The sequence below is a fragment of the Tyto alba genome, unplaced genomic scaffold, assembly GCF_018691265.1.
Source record: "Tyto alba isolate M040663 unplaced genomic scaffold, T.alba_DEE_v4.0 Super-Scaffold_28, whole genome shotgun sequence".
Classification (NCBI taxonomy): Eukaryota; Metazoa; Chordata; class Aves; order Strigiformes; family Tytonidae; genus Tyto; species Tyto alba.
The window spans coordinates 6,379,615-6,394,711 of NW_024881302.1; the positions used below are offsets into that span (position 1 = coordinate 6,379,615).

General features: G+C 49.3%; 1 protein-coding gene across 5 annotated transcripts in view; it reads right to left on the reverse strand.

Moving 5' to 3' along the window:
* Positions 1-2,923: 2,923 nt before the first annotated feature.
* Positions 2,924-15,097, reverse strand: part of ELFN1 (extracellular leucine rich repeat and fibronectin type III domain containing 1) — a 110,201-nt gene continuing 98,027 nt past the window's right edge. For all 5 annotated transcript variants that reach the window (XM_042798362.1, XM_042798364.1, XM_042798363.1 and 2 more), the window contains one exon: positions 2,924-6,505. In XM_042798362.1, the coding sequence (XP_042654296.1) occupies positions 3,682-6,072 (2,391 nt within the window). In that variant the 5' untranslated portion in view covers positions 6,073-6,505 and the 3' untranslated portion in view covers positions 2,924-3,681. The remainder of the gene's footprint in view (positions 6,506-15,097) is intronic.

Here is a 15,097-nt window from a genome sequence, read left to right on the forward strand (position 1 = left end):
TTGAGAGCTTTGGTAGTTGAACAGGAGACAAAATAAAGAAGGAGAGCACCCAACAGGTCGCAGGTGATGAAATTCTCCCTCTGCCCTCAGAGTGGTCTGTAAAGCAGCTGCCTCAGGGGGATGGAGGGTGCTGTGGCCAGAGCTCACCAGGGCAGAGGCACCCTGGGAGGTCCATGCATGGGGCGGTGGGTTTGGGGACAGTGGGACTTCTTCCCTTTTCTTGCCTGGCTTTTTTCTCAGCTCATCTTGTGGCATCTCAGGCCAAGGGATGTGAACCAGAGCTGCCAGGACTGCACACTATCTTGGAGGGAGGACAAGGGGCCTGGAAGGTGCTCAGCAGCATGGCCATTGCTTCATCTTGCAAGGAGCCATCTGGAGCTCTCTGAGACCCATGGCGAGGTCCCACCAGCTATGGGGTACAGGGTGCTGCACGAGCATACCCTGGAGATGGAGTAGCCTAGATCTTTTCTAACTCTCCTTTTCTCCAATTGCAAAGAGTTTGCATCTGGGAAGTGTTTAATTTAAAAAGGCCAGCGCTGCTGTATCACATTTCCTGTGTCGATCTCTGTTGGTTTATGACCAGTGAAATCCTGGTGTGAAAACAGAATCAGGCTTTGATTTCATCTGCCCCTGCTGTTTTATACCACTAACAACTTTGCATTTCTATAGCAGCTTTTATTCTAGGAGCTAAACGGGCTTCACAGACAGGCAATTAATTAATTGAGCCTCCCCAACCAGCCTGAGCCCTCAATGCCATAAGGAAGCATTTTGCAGAGGAGGAAACAGAGGCAGAGAGGAGCAAAATTACTCACCCCAGGTAAAGAGATGAACTGGCTGCTGACATGCTGCTGCTTCCACAGCAAGAGTTATGCTCTGCTGGTTGTGCCATTGCTCCTGGCTGCTGTGGAGATGGTCATGATGTCATTTCCAAACTGGTGTGGGAGCTGGTCTCAATGGGGGGAGAGACTGAGGAATGTCTTTCGGTATCTATCAATGACTGCCACTGCTGGAGCATCTGAGCCCAAATTAATTAATGAACTGCTACCACCTCTGATCATCCCAGCCTCTTGCTGGGGAATCCCCCGATTCCCAGTGCCAGGAATCCCCATTAAACAGTGCCAGGAGGCCCCCCTACCATTTCCCCTATCCGTCCGTGCTGACCAACTCCTGTTTCTCCAGGAGGCATTCAGGGTTTGCAAGGGAAGGTGGTTTCAGCTGAAGGGTTTGCTTTGCTCCAGGTACTATAGCTGAGATTTGGGGAGGGACCCTCCATGATGGCATGGAACAAGAGGAGTGATCCTCAGCCCCCCTTTCCAGGTCCTGCTCACCAACTGGTGAGCAGGATGCAACCCTGGGATGCTGCATGCTGTGGGCAGGATCTGGGGCACCTGGAGGGGTTGGAGGAACGTGCCTTTGCTCATGCAGAGTGAATATGTTCCTGGGGAAAGTGCATGCCTTTTATTATGAAACCCTGCTAATGGTTTGTTGTCTACCCAAATAACCATGGGGAATGAACTCGTGCACTTCCCAGCCTGCTCTGTGTCTTCCTGGCTCAGCTCCTTTCCGAACAAACATAACCTTTTGCAAGAATACCTGTCAAAATTGCTTTGAAATATTGAAATAGCAGGATGGGATATAGTTCACTCCTGGGCCTTAGTGCTAATCCGTCAGGACTCAGTATGTCCGTCCAAAGAGACCTGTGAGCAGGATGCAAGGGAAGAACTCTGGCAAGCAGCAGGGCCCCAAAGGTCTGCATCTGGTGAGCTTATTGCGGCACTGTGCTGGCTCACCGGTCTCTCACACACTCACCAGGGGAGCAGGGCAGCTTCGTGTCAGTCACGGGCTGAGGTGTGGAGGCTTGCAACTCATCTGGAGCCAATCAGGACAAAACTGTGTCCTTCAGCCACCAGCACGGCCTGGGATTGCCTTCATGGTCTCAACGCCTCCCTCTTCCTCCTCACCCCATGAGTAAGGCATCATATGTGAGTATTTTGGAGATGGGGCAAAAAGCTATTGAGACTTGGGCAGGCACTGGGGAGCAATGGTTGAGAGGCATGTGGTTGCTTTGGTGGCTATGAGACATGAACCCAGGACCATCCCCTTCCCTTCCAGTCTCGGAGTCCCAAGGGCTGTTGAGGGGCTCCCCAGGGTGTCCCATCTCCAAAGCCACTCATGAAATGGGAGTCAGACTGGCCTGTGGACAGCAGTAGGGCTGCAGGCAGGAGGTGCTGCACCCCCTGCCTGAGCCTGGAGCTGCACTTGGGGTTGTCCCTGGGGGAGCTGCTGGATGTGCAGTGGTCAGAGTGCCAGAAATGGGGGACAGGATTCCTGGGCCACAGCCTGTGCCTACTGTATTAGCTCTCAGTATGGGCAAGCTGTAAAGGCTTAGTGTCTTCTCCGTCAGCAAAAATCACCCCTCAGTGATGTCCTCAGAGAGCTGGAAGAGGCTTTCTTCTCTAGCTCATCGCTGGCTCCCCATCTTGAAAATTAAGGGGATAACCCACCCCTCAGTGGCAGACCCCAAGGGCCACCACGCTCCAGATATGTCTGTTGAAGTGGAGAGACCAATGCCTTTAAATTGTCAGGAGAAATCCCTTTGCATGGTGGCACCTTCTCAACCAAGAGCCTTTCACTCCTCATCCCCTTCCCTCTTCCTGGTGGTGATGGTCTCCCACCTGGAATGAGGTAGGTGATTCTGCTTTTCTGGGTACCTGCCTTTTTTCTCAGTGTACTTGGAAGTGATGAGAACCTGGACACAGACGACTGTTGGGAGTAATCAAAACCAAACACTTAGAAACACAGTCACTCCCACCCCCCTCCAGAAAATATCCTGTCAACCAACCAACCAACCAACAAAAAAGTTCTTCAAACGAAACTCCATCTCTTTCTCTAAAATCCATGATTAAAACCTGGTACAAACAGGTGAATATAGATATATATATATAGATATAGATATATATTTTTTTTTTAGTAGATGTAGTATTGTTTTTTTTTTCTCCTCTCTCTTTCTCATTATACAGCAAACATTGCAAATATAGAAATTTTCTCTGTACAATTAACGACTTCGGTTTACAATGCAATGTGTGGTAAAACCTCTCAGTGAGTGAAAATGTGAACGGGCCTTCAACCGGGTAAAAGTCTAAACTGGAAGACTCCGTTTGCAAAAACAGCCCAAAGGATGGATCTCCTTCTGGTCTCTTTTTGGTTTTTGTTGCTGTTTTTGTTGCTGTTGATTTTGGAAGGGAAGGAAAGAAGAACACAAACTGTTCACAAAGAATCCACAAAATCACGGAATAGGGACTCATGCAATGCAATATTGGGAAACGCCAGACCTCAGCTCTCTGCCCGCTCTTTCACTTCCTTTTTATATTCAATTTTTTCTTTTTTCTTATTTTTTTTAAAAAAAAAAAATCAAAATGAAACAAAACTCTCCTTTTTCACTCCACAGTTTGTTTTGTAAAGTTTGTGTTCAAATTTGGTGTGTGTCTCACCATTGTGAGGACATTTTAATATCTCACTTCACATATTATATAGAATATTTATAGATTTTTCATAATGTGTTCTCTCTTTTATTTTTTTTTTTTTAATTTTATTTTGTTTCAAAGACAGTCGGAATAAAAATAGCTGCTGCAGATTTCTTTTGGTCCAGTTAGTGTGTTAAGTCACGAGTTGTGTGAGGACTCAGGACTTTTGCTGGGCAGAGACGCCCTTCCAGTAGTCTAAGATGTCGTGAAGATCCTCGTCTTTGGCAAACTGGACCTTTTTGCGTAGGGCATGGCCGGCTGCCATATACTCCTCCTCGTCTTTGTGCCGCTTGCGGTTGAGTTTGAAGCGCTCCCAGATGCTGTGCGATGGTTTGCAGGTGTACTCGGGGCTGGAGGTGTAGCTCAGGTTGTGATATTGAGGCGAGAGCTGGGAGTAGGCCAGGTCTCTGGGGCGAGGACGGGTCAGAGGCTCCAGGATGGAGGGCTTTCGCCCCGCCATGCTGTCGTGCTGCTCCCCTTGGTGCGAGCTGGGGTACGAGTGCCGGTGTTCGCTGTACTGACGGATCTTCTCCGCCTCTGCCCGCAGGATGGCCGCGGCCGGCGTCACAGTGAGGATGGTGTCGGTGGTGGGGGATGTCTTCTCAATGTATTTGGCTTCTGATTTGTGGCCCGATCCCTCAGAGCGGTAGGACCTGGGGCTCCGTATGGAGCCACTGGAAGAGGTGCTGGAGCGTTTGGGGGCTGCCTCCATGCTGTGGTGTCGCTGGAGAGGGTGGTTGTAGCTTTCCTTGTAGACAGGGGAGAGGAACCCGTGCTTGCTGGGGATCTGCTCTGATAAGAGCACCAGCTGAGGCTCCACCGTGGAGACTGCCCCTGATTTCACTCCTTGGAAGGAGGTGGACTCAGATTTCAAGGCATCAATGCAGTTGTTGATGATCTGGTTCACCTTGTCCACCTCCTTGGCAATGGTGGAGATCTCAGCCACAGAGCTCTGGGTGTCCGGTGGCAGAGACAGCTCACAGTCTCGCCTCTCGGGTTGCTCACCTGTCCTCACCTCCATGTAGTTGCCCTTGGTGGCCTTGGGGGTCTCGCTGCTGTCAATCAGCTTGTACTGCTCGACCTCACCAGCAGAAGGCAGGTAGGGGATGCGGGTCACCGTCTCCCCACCCAGCATTTGTCCCTGGGACAGCTGGGTGATGCTGGTGGTCTCCATTTCTGGCCCGTATTTCAGCTCGATGATGGTCTTCTTCATGCTGCCGGCAGCCTTTTTGTGCTTCTCCTCCTGCTGGCGCCTCTTCCGGAGACAGTAATACACAACGCCCAGGACAATCACCATGCCAAAGAGACAGCCCAGGATTGTCATGATATAATGAGTGGCAGTGGAAGGGGTGGGCACTGGCTCCTTGCGGTTGGGTCTGGTGGGTGTGATGGTAACACAAGTGTGGTTGTACTTGGAGTATTGGTGGACAGAGACTACACAGTAGGTGTAATCTCTTTGTGCTACTAGGTTGCTCACGGTGATGTTCTCCTCCTTCTTCCTGAGCTTGGTGATCATGGAGGAGAAGCCATTTTCAAACTGGGAAAGGATGTACATCTTGCTGAAGGGGTAGGGGATCTGCACGGTGAGGACGGCTGAGTTGTGGTTGAGGTGCTTCACCTGGATATTGGGGCGCACCTCCGTTTCACCAATGGGTGTGAAGAGGGAGAACTGCGGGGTCGTGCCATCGCCAGAGGAGCACTCCTCCTCGGAGCAGGGGCTTTCAGAGGGCACCGTGGTCACCTGGTACCTGGGAGGGATAAAACGAGGGATCACAGTGTAGGAGCCACCGGTGCAAAGGGAAGAGAGCATGCTCAGAGCATTGCGGTAGCCAGTTCGGCCTTGGCCTAACAAATAGTAGCCCATGTAGTCGGGTGGGGAGTCACACTGCATCCGGTCATACGTGCGTGTCATGTTGGTGAAAGCCTCCAGCCATTGCAGAAAGCCAAGGAGCTCGCAGGAGCAGTAGAAGGGGTTACTGTAGAGTTCACAGACAGAGAGCTTGTTTAGGCCCCGAAAAGTGTTGCTGTCGAGTCTCTGGATCCTGTTCATAGACAGGTCAATGTTCACTATGTTGGGACACTCCCAGAAGGCATTGGGGGTGACGGACTCGATGAGGTTGGCCTGGAGATAGAGGTACTCCAGCTTCCCCAGGCCCCGGAGGATGCCTTCAGTGAGGTTCCTCAGTCGGTTGTAACCCAGCTGCAGCACCTGGAGGTTGAACTGTCCTGAAAAGGCACCGTCCTCGATGTAGGAGATCTCGTTCTTTGTCAGGTTGAGGTATGTCAGGTTGCCAAAGCGGCTGAGCGAGGCATACTGCACGCTCTTGATCTTGTTGTCGTTCAGCCGCAAGTCCACGATGGTGCTGTTGATTTGCTGGGGGATGGACTCGTAGGGGGGCTGGTTTTGGCTGCAGATGGCCAACCAGACGAAGCCCTTGTCCCCCTCGATGAGCCAGCAGTCTGCCCGCACCCCACCGGTGTGCAGGAGAGAGACGGCTGCCACACACATGCAGAGGGCTGACGTCACGGCCCACCGGCGACCTGCCATCTGGAAGGGCGACGCGGAGAAGGGGTTCCTGGTCTGCCGGAAGCGGGGTGGGGAGCAGGAAGATGTGGGCTAGTTCTTTTTCAGCAGCTTCTCTTGTCTCTCCCTTCTCCTCATGGCTTGGAGACAAGGTGGAAGCATCCGTGGAGAAAGCGGACCTCAGTGCCCACGGTAGTCAGCAGCCACCGGCCGGGGGCTACTACCAAGGCCTGGGTGGCTGAGGCTGGTCCCGCATCACCAGGTCTCTGGCATCTTGGGGAGGGAGTCATGAAGTTAGGTGCCCGTGCGGAGGAGTCCCTCTGGCTTAGAGACAAGCCTTCCTCTCACTTTTTATAGTACATCTCCTCATTTTCTTTTTGCTGCCCATCACGACACTGGTCCCCATCTCCATGTGCCTCCAGGGGTCTGGCTGTCCCCGCTTGGTCCCTCGTCTCACCTGCTCAGAAGAAAACACAAGCACAAACTAAACACAAAGGAAATACAGTTAACATTTAGAGGTGTTGTAGATGCATCCAATTACGCTCTTACTGTTAGGCACTTGCCTTCTAACTCTGACTACTGCCTTTCAAGGAGCTCTTGGTTTATTTGGGTGTTGCCACCAGTAGCATTTGGCATCATGAGGAAAGGTGGTCACCGACTATGGAGGCCATCCTCTGAGCCCATTGTCCAGCATCATGTTATAGGCAGTTGAGAGACCAACACACATCCAGAACACTGTTCATCTGACCTATTTAGGTGTCTACCTTAGGAGGAGAAGAGTGATGCCCCAGAAGTGTCTGTTCCTCTCTGCGGAGAGCAGATGAACTCTAGGCAACTTGCTCTGATGTAGATTTGATGTTGCAGCATTTTGCTGAGGGGAATCCTAATTGTCTTGCGTGCTGGTGTGTGCAGCAGCAGTGCCCATGGAAGAGGACGCCAGTTGAGGACACCGTGTCTCTCTGACTGCACTGCTGCATGGCATCTAAGAAATCCCAGCATCAAGTGTCTGTCCCATTTTTGTGAACCTGAGCTGTAGTTCCAGGGCACTCTTTGACTGCAAAACACGCTAGAGTGATTGTCCACAATCTGATGTCATTGTCTGTGGCTGGGGCTTGCTGCCTGTTTCCAAGACCTCTCCCTCACAGGTGAAATGATGCAGAGGTGGAGAAGAGCCTCGACCACTCAGTGGCATAATGAGTATTTGCAGAAGATGGAATAAGACCTCCCCTCCCCAGCCAGAAACAGTTGTTTGAAGACCAGGAAGAGTCTTCACTAGACACAAGCCTATGGGACAGCCAGCAGCCTCCCTTTCCACAGAAAAACTAATTCCTATCTCACATTTTCCATTATTTTTTTCTGCATTTTTGACTAAATATAAATATCCACAGACAGCACTTCTACTTCATTTTGTAATTTCTTAGAGAAACAGGAAAGCAAAAGTGGAGAGGAGGGAACTGCACGAACATCAGCATCTTTGGGGTCATGCTTTTCCACAAGATGTTGAAAATATCATCTGTGAACATCTCTACTGCCAAACAGCGCTCAGAGCTGGTAGGACAGATGCAGTGAGGTGTTGTGGCAGAGATGGAGTGTCCACAAATGGGGAGAAAACATCATGGCCTATCTGGAAAAATCCTTCTTGAGACTTTTGTTTGGAACAGGAGCTCTGCTTGTCTCCCTTGTCCCAGGGCAGACTGCAGGAAGACACCACCAGCACTCCTTGAAAACACAGCTGGTAGGAACTGGAGGTATATTGGACATCCATGAAGGAGACAGGGGCACATTTTAAATCTAAATTTTCGTTCATTGGCTCTGCAGGATAGTATAAATCCAGAAATTGGTTTCCAAGCCATTTCCCAGTGACCAGGCAGTGAAGGGACTGTGCTTGGTGCTGCATGCCTGAAAATTGCATGAGGCTGATTGTCAAGGGGCATTTAGGGGCAGATGCCATACCCTTGCCTTTGTCCTGAAGAAACCAGGTTCTTCTCCACCCATGATACCAGGCAAGAAGCAGACCATGTTTCACTGCAGAGATCCCTGTTAACCATTCACAGTTTATGCCTTGATAAACAGGCCAGTAATAAGAAGCAGTAAAACAGTTTATTTGTTCTTTCTGGATTGTGAACAATGAGTCTATTCCCTGGTGGCACAGTTGGATTCCACTACATGAATAACAAGTTCTGGTCTCGCGTCAGCTCTCTGCACATGAGAGTCTCCGGCCACCTTGTCCTCCAGCAGATGCTCTACCAGCTGCTAGGGGAGACGAGGCTGTGGAGGAAAACAACAGCCAGACATTCAGTGCCCCCACAGAGGGCAGGGTGTGCAGTACACCCTTCTTGCAACCTGTACTGTCTGCAGCGGTTGTGCAGACGCATGTGGGTGAGATGTGCTGGCCCTAAGATGATGCTGCTGTGGGGCTCTGCCTGGGTACGTGCAGGTTTCTCTCTGCCTTCCCAGTGTCTGGTGTTGTTCTATCCTAGCTACATTTGGCAGAAAGTTCAACAAAACCAGGTTTTTAAAATAGTTTACAAGAACCAGGGCTCGGGTGGAAGGAATGCTGAGAGCAAGGCAGCTGAATTTCAGGTATGCTCTTTCTTGGGGGTAGAAACCTGGAATTTAGCATGCTTTTACATTGTTATTCCAGCACTTATATCACCACAGTAATACTGATATTGCAGGTAACCCCATTTTGGGGAACAGTACCTGCTGCACTGGCAGGAGCACATTTGCAAGGATGTGCTGTCCTTGCCCTGGGATGATTTACCTTGACCTGGCAGCCCATTTTGACATATCCAAGTCCTTGGAGCCAGTGAGGAAGGGAAGAGGGACTGTGCTTCTTGGGGCAATGCAGGTAAGTGCTCCCTCCCTTACCACCTCCCCAGCTGATGGGGAGGCACACGCTCCAGTGCCAGGCTGAAAGACATCTGCTGCTATATCTTTCCCAGCACTGGGCAACTCAGTTAACCTCTCTACATTCCAGTCTCCTCTCTGGTACTGTGAGATAATGATAGCACTTCACAGGGCTGTAGAAGACTGAAGGAAAGTGCCCCAAGCTCCTCTTGGGCTGAAAATCCCAGCAGATGTGTTGTGCTTTGGATGGAGACTTTCTCTCCCTCCAGCTGCAAGCTGGGCTCTAGATGTGCCCAGTCTCCTCTGCCACAGCAACCAGCTCCTCAGACTGCCTCCAGTGAGGGTTCACATTGACCCTAAGGGTGTGGAAGAAGGGTAGTCCTGGCCTGCAGAGCCATAAGCAATGGTTTGCCCCAGTTGTCCCTTTGAGATGGCACAGAGGGTGCTTTCCTTGCCTGCTGCCCTGCAGTGCTTGCCCTTGGTGCGAGCATCTCCCTGTCTTCCTCCATGGACCTGGCATTGTGGGGACCTCTCGCAGACAGGGGAAGCCCTGCCGAATTGAGACAGCACAGGCTGCAGGGTGTGATGCATCTTGGCATACTCTCTTTAGCAAGCACTTATTCTTTCTCCTCTAACTCCCATTTTGACCCAACCATCCTCTCTGGGTGACCTTGTGTTTGGGATTTCTCTGCAGAGCCAAACCAGCCTTTTTTCTTGCAGAGGAAGATTTCTTGTAGACTCCTCCCTGGGGAGGCTGCGGGCTGCAGCCTGTGTCAGAGGGCATTAGCTAGTGGAGTGGGACCATCCTGTGAACAAAGGGCAGAGACACCTTCCATGGACCTTGCCAGGCTGATCCCCTATAGCCTTCTCAACACCCATGTGCCTCCCTCATCTAATTGGAGGTGTCGGGATGAAGAAGAGAAACAGTAAATGACTCAAACATGTTCAATAAGGCTCCTGCTGTGTGTTTTCTCTTCTTTCCTGTACATTGCCTATCAGATGAGTCCTTCCCAACAACAGAAAGGAGAAAAGGCATTTTATCAGCAGCCTGAGTTTAATTTCAGCTCATTAAAGCAAGCAATTTGCTGGTTTATTTGCTTTGCAAAGTGTGAATAAAATGACAGCATTAAGGAGATGTAAGAGAGGAAAGAGGGGCTAATCTCCCTTTTTATTAGATTGCCGGGACATGACTGGAGAGTGGAGATGTGGTTCTTGTTGCTTTGCACAGAAGGCATAATTGTTCATCTTGTTGGCTTCTGAAAGCCTCCTTCCCAGCATCATGCCAAGGCGGGTGCGTGTGGGTGTGTGCCTGTGTGTGTGTGCTGCAACATCAGCCAAGCGCCGAGCATCCCGCGAGGCGGGGCGGGAGCAGGGGCACTCCCAGTGGCTCCCAACTCATCTCCCTCTAACAGCAGATAACAAACATTCAGGAGGTTTCGCCTTCCTCCCTTTTCTACCTTTTACCTCACCTCTAATCTCCCTTTTCTATTCATTTCTGCTTCTGAAATCCCAGGCTTGATTCTTGCAGGTTAGAAATAGAGCAGCCCATCGGCGAAGGAGCCTTTGCCATCCCTGACTTTCTGCAGCTGGGACGTGGCTCTGGAGAGCAGGGGAGAGACCCCCCTGCCTCTTCCCCACAGACTGGATAAAAATGAATAAGAAAAGCTAGTGTTTTAACCCTCCTGCCTGACTGATTTGTCTTTGCCCAGCTGTCCTGGTTTTATTCTCCTGGTAACCCAATTGCACACCACTTTTCCCAGTCCTCTGACACTCTGCAGAGCTGCCTGGGAAAACCTGGGAACAAACTACCTACAACTCTAATGTGAAAAATAGACAGGGAAGTGGAGGTTTGGGGTTCTCCTTCACTGACTGAGAAAGAAACAAAAGAGAGGAATGAAGACAATGTGGAACAACAATAGCAATGATTTGAAATGATGAATTTAATCTCAGTCTGGACTATCTTGAACTGTGGCACCATGCTGACAATGACAACAGGCCATGTCCGTGGGCAGACCATGGTACCCACCCAGTACCTTGCAGGAAATACCATTCCTGCAGTTACTTGTGTACTGCAGACACTGCTGTAATTCCCTTTCCTTCCGCTTCTACAAGGCAGCATGGTTTGACCAGGTGAGAAGATGTCAGGCTCATGAGGCTTACAGAGGCCAGCAAAGGGGCAATGAAAACTCCCTCACACCTTTCTGCTCCTACTCATTGTCTCTGATCTCCAGTATCCCTGCTGGAGCCCAGAGCTGTGCTTTGCCCTGCTAATCCTCAGCCCTAACCTGCGATGTCCTCCCCTCCTACCTGTCCCTGCTTCTCCAGCCCTGGTCCCCATCAACCCAGCAGCAAAGAGGGACTGCTGTGATTTTGTGATGTGCACGAGGCTGCAGCCTGCACTGGATGAGCAGCAGCAACCTTGTCCTTCTTGAAAACCCACAGCAAGGGAGGTGGAAAGGAAAAGGCAAAGCTGGGGCTCCAAAAACCAGTGCAGGCGGGCTGGTAAATTTTTGCTTCCATCTCCTGACTAATGGCATCTCAGTATATTAAACCAGAGCAGCAGCTGCAAAGAAGCAAACAAAGCAGCCGTGGGGGCTGGGTAGATAGAGGGAGAGCAAAATGGGCAGCACATATAATAATATGCTGTTCTGGCACTCAATTCCTAATTTTGTTATTCTACTGAATGAATTATTTCAAACTGTGGATTAGATTTACTGAGTGAAGGCAAGGAGCCAGATTAACATGCATGCGCATGTGCGTGCATATACACGCATACACACAACAGTGCTTCTCTCCTTGGCATTTCTGCATCTCCATAACTTCATTCTCCCTAGCTGCTCCATCTCCAGCTGGCCGTGTTCCAGCATATCTTAGACCCTCTTTCACAGCTGCTTGGCTGATTTTATCAATAGATGAAGGAGCCCCACTACAAAGAGAGACAGAGAAAAACGGGAGCGATACATTACAAACGATAAATGTTTAGTCACCCAAAGAGGTGGGGAGGGAGAATTTGGCAAACAGGCACCAAATTTTAAAATGAACTTTTGTTCTTCATTATGCATAAAATAATCTCTCCATGATGGCAGAGAAAACATTTATTAGTGATGAAGTCTCCCCTAAATGGGGGACGTCTGTCCTGTATGTGTCAGGTGGGGAAAGGAGACTGCCAGGCAGGTTTTTCTGCTCATTCGTATTCCTGGTGGTTACTACATGCCTCCTGCCAGGTGATGTTGGTCAGAATCACAACCATGATGAATAATAAAGATGCCCAGGCCTGTAAAATTCAAGTTCATTTTATATCCAGAGGTCCTGGTACTAATATTGCCTCCACAGACAGGGTTTAGGTGGTATTTTGTGCATCACAACCTTATTCCCAAATGCCTCACAGTGTTAGATAATAGAGTTCTCCAGTCAATTCTACTCTCTTTCCTGCTATTATTTGTTATTTAAGAAAAATAGGCAAGGGAGAAGAGATATATTTTCCACTGAGGTTTAAAGAGAGATGAAGAAGAAATGAAGCAGAGAGGTAAAAGGGGGCTGAGGGAGAAGTGCCCAGCATTGCATACAGGATAGCTTTTACTGAGACCTTGGAAGGTCACAGACTAGATGACAAGTAGCCATGTGGGAGGGGTGGGGAAGAGATCACTTTTCTGGGGTAGGCTGGGAGAAACAAACAGAAATTACACACTTGGTCTCTATACAGGGTCATTACTATTAGCAGTGTATCAACACTCATGGGCTCTAACTGGTGCTAGGGCCAATGTTTCTCTCCTTGTGTTGTTCCTACCAAGGGGAATAAAAGTCAATAGAGATCAAGACACTAATGGCTCTTCAGTGTCCGTAGACACTGGCTGCTGGATCACCTTTGCAAGAGGCATAAGACACTTTCCACAGACCAGTGGCTGAATGAATGTCAACCTGAGGAGCCTGAAATGCACCTGGTTAAGGCCCTGAAGACACTAATGACACTGATCAGCCTCACCTGGGACCTCCACCCACACCCTCTGCCCATGGGCTCAGAAGTTCCATATAAGCTCAGCCCTGGGCCCTTTATCCCTTCCTGAGCTCTGCTGGAGTTGTGTGTGTGTCTAATTCTGCTTGTGGTCCTGCCTCCCAGATGAACCCTAGGCTTGTGTGGTAGGTGGTTTAGCCCCTTTTGATGGACCCCTCAGATGTGCACCGTAACTTGTACCTAGTGCTGTCCTTGGCCCTATTTCCTTTTGCTCTGGACTGGACTTCTTGATGAGCCCTGGATATGGTTCATCTCTTACCTTGCCTCAGGCTGTCAATGGACCCTGTTGCTATCACCTGTGTTCATGTGCTGGGGGATATTGCTCTAGCTGGGGAGGAAACCCACTGTGCTGGGGTCACCCTGGCTCCTGCCTTTGAACAGCCAGCACTTGCTGCTGCCTCCTATGGATTTCCATAGGAGATGGCTTTCTCTGCAGGTGGTCACATGGGGAATTGTCCAGTAAAATGGTTTTCTGGTGATAAAATGTACTTTCTGCAAAATTAAATCTTTGGCTGAAAAGCTATGATCGTCTTTGTAAGTTGAGATTTAGGCCAATTTAGCTGTAAACGTGTGGGTGTTGTAGTATCTGACAGGAGCCCTAGTTCAAAGCCTCTACCAGCCAGGCTGAGGTCAGAACTGCCATCTGGAAAGGCCAAAACAAACTTGTTTGCGCATTTTAAAGAACCTTTTTGTTCTATGGCAAAATAAATTCTGTGTTAAAACGACAATATTTTCAAAACAGGTTAGCTCTTGGGATTTCAGGAAATACAGATATTCTGCTTCTCACTCAACTGCAGTTTGAAGTCATTTACATCCATCTCATGCTGCATGGCTTCCAGGTTCTATTGAAATGACAACCCTATCGCAGACTGCTGTGGGCCACTGAGCAAAATTCTCTGCTGAGTTTAAGTAAATGAATAAATGATCTCCCTGCTGAACAACCTCTTAGGCCCAGCTGGGTTACCTGTGCATTAAACCAGCCTTCTGAAATACCAGCATGGGCAGATATGAAATGTCAGCTTCTGCCCATGACAGTGTACTTGAGCTGTCAAAGAGCCAAGGAGTGTAATTAGAGGGGCAGAGTTAGAGGAAAGTGAAGAGGAAGAAGATTTTAGGGGATGTAGAGAACTAAGTTCTGATCAGATACAATGGCTGTAATAAGAAAAGTGTGTTTCCATGGGAGAAAGCCTCTCTAGTATTTACTTGATGGAGTTCTGCCTTAGAAATAATCAGCCTGAATCACAGCTCCATTATGAGGTGGTTATGTTGACATTAGGCTGGGGGAAAGCAGAGGTCTTGTGTGGAAGCAGGACTCCTGTTTTCCCCCAGTAAATAGTGCTGAAGATCAAAGCATGCTTTTCCAGCACCGTTACAAAGGAGGGAGCCTGCCCCATGCTGGGAAGTGAAGCTGCTGGTGTTCCTCAGCACTGACAATCTGAACTGTGTCTTGTCTCTGCTGCATTGTCATCCTTGCTCAGATCTTTGCTGTTTGGAAGAGGGTTTTACTGCTTTCATGCATTAATTTATTTTTGCAGGAGGCCTGCATAACCCTTTGCATCCCAGACAGGAGAATCCACTTTTGTACAGAATGAAATCTGGTGGTAGATCCATGAAATAGTTAGCTTTGATGCAAACTACTTTCAGAGGTGCAAGTGTTTTGTTTGCTCTGATCACTTTTTTTATGGTCATATTTTCAAAAGGACTCTATCTTCTCTGTCCCACTGTTCCCCTATGAAGGGATCTCAGGCCAGAAAGTGTGGGTCTCTGACCAGTGCCTACCTCAGTCACAGTTTCTAGGTGGACTGTACTGATTAGTGCTGACAGATGGACAAGAAAATATACAGCACACATAGGACTTCAAGATAATGGTCTGCTGTGATTCACCTTTTCATCAGCAAGTCTCCTGCATGCAGGAATTGCTATGGCTGTGCTGTTGGCAAACACCTCTGCTAACCTCTTGCTGTCTTGTTCACCCTTGAAGTTGGTCCTGCTTCTCTTGTTGGAGGAGACTTTCAAACATCTCTTCCAACCTAAATTACTGTGTGATTTTAATGATTTAGCTCTTGTCCTCTGGATATGAGAAGCCCAGCTTAAGGCTGAACCTTCTGGCTGTCCACTTTTTGAAGGGGGTTTCTGCCCAGATATAGCAATATCTGGCAAGCCCCGGTGCCCTACAGGCCTAATTTT